The sequence below is a fragment of the Stegastes partitus genome, unplaced genomic scaffold (assembly GCF_000690725.1).
Source record: "Stegastes partitus isolate 25-593 unplaced genomic scaffold, Stegastes_partitus-1.0.2 Scaffold42, whole genome shotgun sequence".
Taxonomy (NCBI): domain Eukaryota; kingdom Metazoa; phylum Chordata; class Actinopteri; family Pomacentridae; genus Stegastes; species Stegastes partitus.
This window is the reverse complement of record NW_007577773.1, coordinates 900,195-911,444: the sequence shown is the minus strand read 5'-3', so window position 1 is coordinate 911,444 and position 11,250 is coordinate 900,195. Positions and strand designations below refer to the sequence as shown.

The 11,250-nt window shown below is 40.1% G+C and overlaps 1 protein-coding gene across 1 annotated transcript in view; it reads left to right on the top strand.

The window, feature by feature from the left end:
* The window catches only part of vsig8a (V-set and immunoglobulin domain containing 8a), a 22,342-nt gene that overhangs the window by 8,653 nt on the left and 2,439 nt on the right, over positions 1–11,250 (top strand). Inside the window, exons 4-5 of the mRNA XM_008304939.1 lie at positions 216–338; positions 4,307–4,448. Coding sequence (XP_008303161.1) covers positions 216–338; positions 4,307–4,448 — 265 coding nt within the window. The remainder of the gene's footprint in view (positions 1–215; positions 339–4,306; positions 4,449–11,250) is intronic.

The window sequence follows — 11,250 nt, the reverse complement described above, 5'->3', positions numbered from 1 at the left end:
TGCAGCAGGAAACACCACAAACTGTGGATGCATGCATACATAATCAGTGTACCTCTTAAAGTCTACATCATTTTTCTGTGAAAATCTGAGAAACAATGGCTGACTTTCAGCATAAATTTCTCATGTAGTGAACTGAAGCCAATCTGACGTATTAACATCACTGTACGACGCGTGTACAGTGTGCATTGTTTGGTAATCTGTACACCCTCTTTCAGACAGTGCAACCGGGGAGCTGAAAATCAGCAACCACTCGCTGAGCTTTGCGGGAATCTACGTTTGCGAGGTGAACAATGCTGTTGGAGCCGAGCGCTGCAGGATCCACCTGAAAGCCAACAAGCGTAAGAGAAAACACCCTCGCACAGACTGCTGCCGTTCAGCACACGTCACACGAGGCGGTGTAAGACCTAGATTTTTGATTTCATCCTCTTAAGTCTCTTCTCTTTGTAGTCGTGCCACATCATCCTCATTGCTCCACTTTTCACATGCAGGATTCCAACCAGCGTTCAGCAACACGAGCGCTTCACTCTTATTGTGTCGGCTGCCGGTGACAGGAGAAGGTCGCCGGTAATGACAAGAAATAACTTCGATTTTGCTGCTGCTGAGTCACAATGAAGCTAAGACGACTGCTGTCTACACATCCTGTTGGCTTGCTTAGGTGTAAATGAGACGAGAAAAGGGCAAGGACTGAAAATAAGTAGATTAAATCAGCTTTGTTCGGTTCAATATAAATAGAAGTGCTTCGTTTGAGATGATATCCAGAAATTCCCCCCCAAACTGTACGGCACAGTAATACCTCGGAACAGCTCTGAGTAAGACAGAAAGCAGAGGTAGAGCCGAGCTGTCGCACAGGGAATGAATCTAGTGACTATGAGAGCACCAGTGGGGAGTAGAGTCTATGATTCAGCATGCCATTACAGAATAAATCATCACTTAGGTTTAGACTCAAACAAGGAAACTGCATTCTTTGGATCCATAAAATGAATTTGCCTCCGGGTGCCTCATAATCTTCGGAGCAGGCCTCGATCTCGCATCTTGTCGAGTCCATAACTCCTTGACTCGATGCTTATATTTTAGGCTTTAGGCGGTGAATAATTCATTTTCGTCTGAAGGCTGCTGTCCCAGACTAGAGGTTTCAACACCGACCAACTCCAACCTGAGCATTTGCAAGATAATTAACAAGATATCGAATAAGTTCGCCGCACAAACTTTTTTTTTTACTTTCCTTCGGAGTTGTATTTTTTTCCCTCTCGTGCTATATATCGGATATGAAATGAAACAGTATGAGGTGAGCGTATCAGTCTTTGTCTGAGCTTCTTTTAAAATATAACACAAAAATATTTTTTTTATTTGTAGGTTCACACAATTCTCACATCTCGGGCTTATGAAGCGACTACAGGCAATGGCTCGGCATTCATCCTCTTATCTAACTCTGAGCGAGAATGCAAATGAGCCTACAGTGCCCTCTGAAAGTGTATTACCAGTAGATTGAAATTTCCCCTTACTGTTAATATACTTTGTGAAAAATACAATGGCAGGGAGACCACTTGTGAAGATGCTTCTTTTTTCTTCTTCTTCTCTTTTTTCTTCACATATGTTAAACACAGAATGTTTAATTCTGAATCATAACACTGGCTTTAACAATTTAAGTGAAAAGTTGAATCTCTGGGAAAAAGGTAATGAGTTTTCAGAGTATCTCAGTATTTAGTCTGCCCCCTTTTTTTAGGTTTAAAGACAACAGCAATCGAGCTGCATTGATTTTACAAGTCCAGAGACCTTTTTTGTCATCTTGGGTATGTTTGGCAACGTAGTGACCCCGTAAATGTTCAATAAAACTGAGGTCAGGTGCCTGCTGAGTAAAGCCAACAAGAGCCAGCACAGTTCTTGCAAAGCTTTGAATTTGGGCTCACAGTCCTGCTGCAGAATACATTTGTCTTAACAAAGATGCAAACCAAACAAGCAAGCGTCTGAAGAACGCAGTGGAGTCAATTTGGTGCAGATATCCAACTCCGGAGCAATAAAGCAGCCTCAGACTTCAAAAATACGTCCACCATGTTTCACTATCTTTCTCTCTCCTTCTGGCTTTCTTACATCCAACTTTCTGTTTCTACACGTCTCAACCTCAGATTTGTCAGTGAAAAAGAATTCTCAGTTATCCGCTGTGAAATGTTGGGATGTTCCCAAACATTTGGCCTTTCCCCTTCCGAAGAACCGCTGCTCATATGCCAAGACCGCATCCAGACAGTCTTTTTTTTTCCTTTTTCCTTTTTTAAAACACACTATTACTGATTGTTCTTTATTTCGTAAACTCTGTATAAGTCATGAAGTCATGAACAAACTTGATGTATTGATCCCTTTCGGTCTACCTGATCGTGCTTTGGAAACAGCCGGTCCTTTTTAGAGAAACCATGCCCTGCCCTCTTAGAAATCTTCAGTCTAGCCATGATTTGATGCTGAGAAAGCTCCCCTTTGCTCAGAATAACAATTTGCCTTGGCACTTTCACTTAGTTGCGATGCCATGTTTCACAATGTCTCAATCCTTCTTATTGAGCAATGCGCTGCCTGAACTTGAGACACATTTACAACAGGTGAATACTGACTGTCAGTTTACTTGAACAAGCTTCTGATGAGCTGATCGTGTCATTTTACACAACCCGAGGAAACGATACTTTTTATACGAACGCCTGTATATAAAGTAGGGTCAACCTTCCATGAAGTTGCCCATAGGTGTCTTGAACAGTAGTTCTGACTCTCACTGTGGTGGTTTCACCCAATCTTAGATGTGCATGAAACATCCAAACTCCTGGCTAGTCCAAAAATTAGTACAGAGGTCTAACTAAGGCAGAACAGCCAAATTCAATTCAATTTAACTCTATTTGTATAGCGCGGTTTACAACCTATGCCATCTCACAGCGCTTAACATAGGAAGGTACAGACCTTACAAATTTAAATGTCTCCGGGCCGTTGATTGTAACAACCTGCAGTAAAGTGGCCACACACTTAATTATGCACAAGTTTAAGCCTGAATACAAATTAAATGGGTGAGTTAAACTAAATTTCATGCCCCCTAAAGTTGTGGTGAATGAGGAAATTAGCTATAAAGACCAAAACAGTTTTTTCTACCAGGATGTAGACATGTTTATTTTTGCCACAAGCCTCAAGTGGCCATTCAAGGAACTGCACTTCCTTGATAGTTTTTTTTTGTTTGTTTTTTTTTAGATGTGGAGAATGACATGATCAGGGCTGCAAATTTCCTGCTTTCTTTTTATGATTTTTCTTCCTTTTAAATGTCATAACGCGTCAGTATCCTCAACTTTTCTAAATATTTCCAGGTTTACATGTAAATATGACAGGTTTCAATGTGGTCTCAGACTTTTGGACCCCTCTGTATATGAACAAAAGTTTAAGTACCCTTGTAAAAACCATCTATATCTTGGTAGTCTTGAGTTTCCAAAGACTTCTATAACTGATTTTCTCTGACTGACTAAATGAAACCCATGTATCTTTTTCACAAACAAACAATCGTGCATTTTGGTTCTTTTATGTGTGTTTTACAGGTCTTATGACCAAATCTGCTGTGTCAAAAATATACATACAGCTATGCTACTTAGTTAAAGTTCCTTGGCCAATTTAAACCTCAACTACGTGCTTTTAGCAAGCTTCTGGCAAGTTCCTGGTCATATCTTTAACCACTCCTCTAGACAGAATTAATGTGGTTAAACTAACTTTGTTGGCTTTCTGGCACAGACTCACTTCTTCATCACAGTCCACAGGTTCTTGATGGGATATAAGTCAAGGTAGACCAGTCTGAACACCTAACTCTGGTCTGATTTAACCATTTCTTTACCACTTTTGTCGTGTGTTTTGGGTCATTGTCTTGTTGGAAATTTGATTATCACAACTTTTTCCATCACTAGAACTGATCGTTTAAGCTGCTGTATGTATACTTTTGACGGAGCAGATGGATCAATAACAAATCCACGAAAGAACCAAAATCTCTACTTTTGTCTCATTGTCATGTTTTGATCTTAGGTTCAAACATCTAACATGAAAATGACAGTTTTTTCTCGATTCTTAACATACTTTTGGAGAGTATACTCCAGAAATGTTAAGCTATTCCTTTAAAACCGCAAAACAAAGGTGTTCTGAGCATTTCATGATTGTGGAGATGTGATCCAACCAACCATCAGGAGTTGTGATGAGACATTGTGTCACTTTACACAAGCCAAGAACGTCAAGAACCAATCGACATAAGAGATTTACAGAGTTTCTACTCACTAATTCCTTGTTCCTTGTACTGGTTCTACAGCTCCGAACAGAGCTGGGGTGATCGTCGGCACCGTCGTGGGTTCTCTGCTTCTCATCGTCATTCTGCTGATCTTCATCGGGGTCCTTTACTGGAAGCTGAGCAACAGAAATCGCTATGAGAAGGAGGTCTCCAATGAGATCAGGTAGAGAACTGCACAGCACAGATACACCAGAGTTAAAGGGTGGATAACTAATGCTGTCTGACAACTTCCTCCTAGTCCACATTTATCACCAAAAAGTAGCGAATACAAAACTTCGGCCTCTGTTGGTGTTGAGTTTTGTCACCTGGAACAGAATTCTATGTACTTAAACGGGCTTCTTTTTACGTTCGCATAAATTAGCGATGATAAAACATTTCAGGCTTTACAGCAGAAACAACAGCAGAAATATTTAAAAAGACGACAAGCGAGGAAAAACAGACATTAAAAAACATGACACCAACAACCAGACTTTAAAAGACGGAGAGGCAATTATAAGATACGAAACAACACACATGAAAGCCATTCAGATAAGAATAGAAACAAAAAAAAAATCCCTGACTTGAATTAAAGCCAAACAAGAAGCACATAAATACAACAAAAATACAGACAGGAAAAATATGTTCTATTTAGGACTCTTGGAGATAACAGCCTCAGACTCCTCATTCTGGGCTCCTTCAAATGCTGCGGTTTAATTTCACTTCTCCGCGTTCATCTACACTCTTATTTCTGCATCTGCAACCGCGACGTCGTTTGAACAATTTGATGAAATCCGTTTGAAATGAAAGGTTTTATAGGGTTTCTTGGGGATGCAAATAAAGTATACTGTGAGTGCTGACGTTATAAAAAAAACATCCGTTCAGTTTGCATAAATTCTTTCTTTTTGTTGATCTTCTGTCTTTCTCGGAAACATGAAAAGAACCTTTTCCTGCCTTAGGCTGAAATCTTGGAACTAGATTATGAAGCGATATAAACATTCTTTTTTTTATGACATTACCTTCCTTTTTAATATTCTTTTTTTCAGCACGTCAAGTTGAGAAATGTATGGGACACAGTTGGATTTTTAAAGCAAACTTTTGAGAATCTCTGGTGGAGTGACAGATAAAGATACCATTGTCTTATCTGCTGCAGCCAGGAGATCATTAGCTTTGCGTGAAGACTGGAAACAAGGCGAGGGGCAGAAATAATTGCATTCTTGCAATAATGTTGTTATTGCCATTGCACAAACTTAACCAAAACATTCATGACATTTTAACTCCCCTTTCTTTTTTTGCACAGAACATAAGTCTGGAATTCCTCTGGAGCTCAAACCACAGAGAGAATATGACTGCCGATGGAGTTTGTGATCATTTTTGTAATAAGTTTGCATCATTGTCTGGCTCCAGAATCAAAAATTCAGAGTTATATTCGTAGCAGTAGCTCAACTCTTGGGTTTGAAAGTGAACCTTTGTTAGAAAAAAAAAGAAAAGAAAAAACACCCCTGGAAAGGTTCAAAATGAGTTCATATGTGACGTTTAAATCCCCAAACAGGAGACTCTGAACAGAAATGGTCTGTGATCACACATCCAGTTCAGAGGGCAAGAGACAAATCCAGCACAGTTACATAAATGTGTTGTGACAGTTTATATTTGATCTAGTGTACGTCTTTAAAAAAAAACCCAAAAAACCACAACATTAAAGTTGGTGCCTGTGGATGGACACCTTTTTTGAAGCACTAACCAAGTACTTAATCAAGGATGACCTTGAGTATCTATACCACAATTCTCACAGCAAAGTGCTGAAGATCAAATGTCACGGCCAGATACTACAATTTTATCTCTTTTTTTAGGGAAACATAATGTCACCAGGGCTCAAAAAGATCATTTGGTAAAACTGAGATGTTCATCATAACAAAGCGAGGCAGGTTTTTTTTTTAGCAGCTTTCAGGAGCAGAAGCTATTCAAAGTGCTTTATGTAAGGCAGCAAAATCCATTAGTGCAACATTTAAAAACACATTTAAGAGGAAAAAAGAATGAGCTATACAACAAAAATGGCAAAATTATGAGCAAAGAGTGTAGTTGCTGTAGCTGGCGACATCAAGAGATTAAAAAGATTAACGGCAGATGTCCAACAAAATGTACGTTGGGGTCGCAAACCGGTTTCAAGGCCTTGTGATTCCTCGACGACTATAAGTAGCCTCGTATGTAACACTGCTAACATTGAAGTTCCTGCTGAAGTAAGATGCAAATGGAGACGCTGAGGTGGCACAAGGAGTTCTGAGAGCTTTTGAGGTCAACAACATCTTGTGGTGTTGGAGCAGTTGCCTGTTATTGGTGAACTTATATTTGATCTCCTGAACTTCTAATCAAAATGTCAATCTCTGCAAGACTTTAGGAGCAAATGCCTGCAAAGACATTGGCAGCACTTTGTGTTTAGCTCCACCCAGCAAGTGTTGCTATCATGCAATCCAACTCGGGACTGTAGTTAACACGTTTGCACATTGTCACGCTAGGAACATGATGACATGAGTATTTAGGCCAGACGCTGCCGAGTTTAGCCTCACAGTGTAACACGGCTGCAAGGTTTCACAATTGTGTTAATTTCGATTCGACAGAAGACGCCAAAGTCTGTGTACGAATAAGATCATCACCTCACCCCGTTCTGTCTGTGTGCAGCATGGTAGATAAATGCAGCATGTTTGTTTGTGCCTGAAGGTACAGAGCTGGCTGCCTCCTATAGATCTAAAGGACCCGCTCGATTGTGACTCTTCAAAACATACAAAAATATGTACATCCCAAGGAAATTGTTGGCTTTTTTTGATATAGTAGGACACAAAAAACCTCTGATACTCTCTGATACAGCTAAAGGTGATACACTCTAACAGGAAACAACAAGGAAAACAAGCTTTTTGTTATATACCGAGCAAAAATATCAAGAGATGCAGCTTTTCTTCTGTGGTAAAGGTGACTAAACTCTTGGCATCAGATGCCAGTGTGGCCTCCCTTAGCAGAAATAGCTTCTTGTAGATGATTTGCACGGCTGTCCTCCAGTCTTTGACATCAACTTGTGCAAAATTCCTTCAGTTGCAAGATGTTTTTAGGGGTTTCTCGCCTGTATTGCCATTTTAAACCCATCCACAACATTCAAATGGGATTCGAATCTGGGATTTTTGCCTTGACGTAACCGCCCATTTCTTCCTTTCAAGCCATTCCTTGGTGGATTTGCTGCATGTTTAGGTTCATTATCCTGTTTAAAGGTTCATCTCCAGTTCAGCTTCAAGCCTCGGACAGATGGCCTCACTTTATCTAGCTGAGGTAATGCAGAAGTCATACTTAAATCAATGACTGCAAGCCTTACAGTCCCAGAGGCAGTAAAGCAACCACGTAGACTCTACGAGCAGCCCAAAAAAAAACACCCATCACAATGGTGAGCAGTTGGTGTGAGATTCTTCTCCTGTCGTGCATTGGATGGACGCACTTTGACACCAACATTTGCAAGTTACCTGTGACGAAATGTTCCCGAATACTTTTCGTTGCACCGAACATTCTGCTCTTGGGCTGAATTTACTGGGGCAGCCAGTCTTGGATAAATTGGCAGTCTCTTCCACTTGGAGATGACTTTCCTCACAGTCTTTTTTTTTTTTATTACACCACACGTTTGAGTGGCAAAGAGAACAGCAGATCCTAGATGTCAGCAGTTTAAATAAAACAGGTTCGACCTGTCACTCCCTAAGGAAGCACTGGTCATTAGTGCCAAATCTCCAGCCCCTGCTTTTTGTTTTATGGATTTGATTGTGGGTTGGATGTAGTTTTTCCCCATGTGACTGGTCAGTTAGATCATTTAATTATTTAAATTGTGAAAATTACTGCAAAATGTTCATTTTATGCATCATATGTTGGAGTTTATCAGCTTTCTCTGTAGACACTGTTTCAAAAAAAGGTTGAGTGTTTGCTTGTTAAAAAAATGAACTTTTTTTATTTTTTTTTAACATGACTGCATGTGGGATTTCTGCTCAGTTGTCCTGGTTCTCATTAGAACTCTGGCAGCAGAATGTGCTGCAGTGGTTTAATGATATTTTTTAAAAAAAAGATCTGACAAGAAAAACTCATCTTTTTTTTTTTTTTTTTTCAACACTGCACCTTCTTGGAGATGGGAACAAGAATGAGTCTGAAGCTTGTTTGGCATTTAAACATCTTATTCTTCCCAGTACTTTTAGATAATAAAGGGGCTGATTCAGTGAGTCAGTTTGTGTAACTGTTCAAGCTGAGAGTCTATTATAACACCCAGAAGTTGAATTTGGTCGTTTCTAATTTACTTGGCCTTGTTTTTTTCCAGTCTCGGAGTCAAGCTGATAATTAAATGCCATTAATAACACCAAGTGCAAATTACTTTTTTTTTTTTTTTTTTTTTGCCTGGAGAATATTTTCATTGTTTTCAAATGTTAACATGTGATTTCGGGGCAAAATTCCCAAATCTACACTTCAGAATCTGCACGTTTTTCTTTTGTAGAGCAGAGCTGAGCTGAGATTTCTCTCTCCTTTGCTGCCTTGAAACAGTTCAAGCTGCGTAACTCGTTGAAAAGGTCACCTGGGACAGCGAATGCAGTGCTGCTCCAGGGGCAATGCTCTGCAGCTGACCTCCCATTCTGGCATTTCTGTAAGGGATTACTTCTTTTTTTTTTTTTGCAAATAAAGTTTTTTTTTTCTCCCAAAACATGCTGGAGTTGTGGTTCACACACAGTTTAAAAAACAGCCCACATGCTTTCAAAGTAGACACAGTGTCAGTGTGGGAGGACAGCGTTGTGTGCAGGAGACACAGAAGCACTTCAAGCCACAATGCTGATACGGTCTTCTCTGTATATCTGTGACACGCAGAGGTCCAACTCTCTTCACATGAGAGTGGCGTCGTGGAGAGGGAAGCTCACAGGGGGAGAGAAAAGGCAAAGCTGTAATAATTTGGGCAACAATGGGTCCTGTCACATCCGTCGGCGTTCGAGGTAAACACTGTAGCTTGAAGAGCTCAAGCGAGTCGGGCGCAGCATCAAATCAGTTCAAACACTGACTCCAACCCTGTAGCTTTCAAATCCATTTATACAGATGCAACAATCCAGACTGGGTCGGACTTTGAGGTGCTGAGAAAAGTGGCGCCATGACGGGCTGAAACTGGAAAATTGACTTGAACTTGTAGGCAAAAGTTGATTATTTGCACATTTAGCAAATGCAAATTTAGAAAGCCATGCATTTGGAGGCACAGTTTTGTCCATCTGATAAATAAATCCAACATGCACTTGGCTCTGGTTTCACTTCAGATGCTTTGGCGTCTACCAGTTCATCAGTTAAACTCTAACTTTTTCCCTGTTTGATCAGGTCGGATAGCACACAGAAAGTTTTTTTCTTGTTTGCTTTCCCACTAAAAATGCTCTTGAAATAGCATCGATAAGAGCAAAGATTGAACCAACAAACAGGCTGCAGGAGCAAAACAATGAGCCAAAAAACACCATAAAGCTGAGAAACTGGTGATAATCACTGTATCTGCCACTATAATGTTGCAGTTAAACATTATGATCTGATCCACAAATGATGCAGCGGCTTTAATGTGCAAAACGACTTATAGCACCTTTTAAAAGTTGTAAAGTTGTCAAACTACAGGGATAATGGAACGATTTTAAATTTGTCCCTAAAGCAGAGAATGAAATGTATCAGATCTACTTAATTATTAATATGGTAATATTAAACTGCCTCTCGAATGAAAATGAATTAATAGCAAGAAAAAATAAAATTCTCCATAAAGCCGCAGCCATTAATGACTTGCAGCCAATTTAGTATGCATGTTAAGTGGTTTCAGAACAGCCTTTATGTGAAAAGATGAGACAAATAACCTCACCGGCAGAACAAAAACAACCGCGAAAAATACGCCTGGAAATGAGACACCTAATTGGTGTTTAATTTAATTTACTGTATTTGGTTTAGTGCAGAGCCGTTCTGTGGTAATGCACAGAAACACAAACACGCCCGAAAACCATAGCCTCAAAGACCCGAGGCGCGTTGTTTTCATTTCCAGCTAAACAAAAGCAAATTTATTCCCTTTACCAGCAAAAAATCTGAGTCTTTGGCCTCCACAGGAGCAGAAAATGCCAAAGTCGATCGCTTGTGCGGGTGTTTTTCTTTGACAGAGGAGCGGCTCCCAGCTGGTATTGCAGAGTTACATAAATACAGAATGCAAAGTAGCTCCTAAGCTCAGAAATTGGCAGCGGTGTTGACGAGGGGAAGATTGTGCTGCATGCTTCTTGTCAGTGTTTGCTGGTTGAAACCACCACCAGAGTGAATATTATGCTTTGGTAGGCAGAGAGAAAGTTAAAGCAGGGTCTCTGTGAAAGCGTGCGCCCCTGGGATGAGCCTCGGAACAGGCAAAAAAAACAACAAAGGGCTTCTGCTCTTACCCACAGGGCAGCGTTGTTTTGCTTAGTAAATACTGTACATCTACAGTGGGGAAGTATGGATGCAGAGGTATATATAAAACTAAAAAAAAAAAATACCTGGATGTCAGATAACTTTTGAGAAATACCTGCAGACGCACAATGAAAGTCAAGAAAAATAAATGTCAAACCTTTCCAAGGTTGAGCTTCTCAGATGTGCATATAGTTTTTATAGTAAAGGAAATGCCACTGAGTGCTGCCGAAGACTGTAAGTCTGACTTTGATTGTGAAAATAACTGTTCACAGCCTTATTAATAAGCAGGGATGTGCACATTATTGTCAGCGCATCTCCATCTCAAACACCCTTAACTGAGTTCTAATGTCATACTATGAAAGCTCCGTTCATAAACGCAGCTTCTGCAGTCGAAATACGTCAAAATAGTAGTAATTCTCTGCTTTATTTTTGCTTATTGAATGCTGTACAGCTATAGTGAGGAAGTATGGATGCATACATGAAAGTGCACGTTATTGTCAGCGCCCTAAGTGGATTCTAATTTCATACTTGGAAAGTTT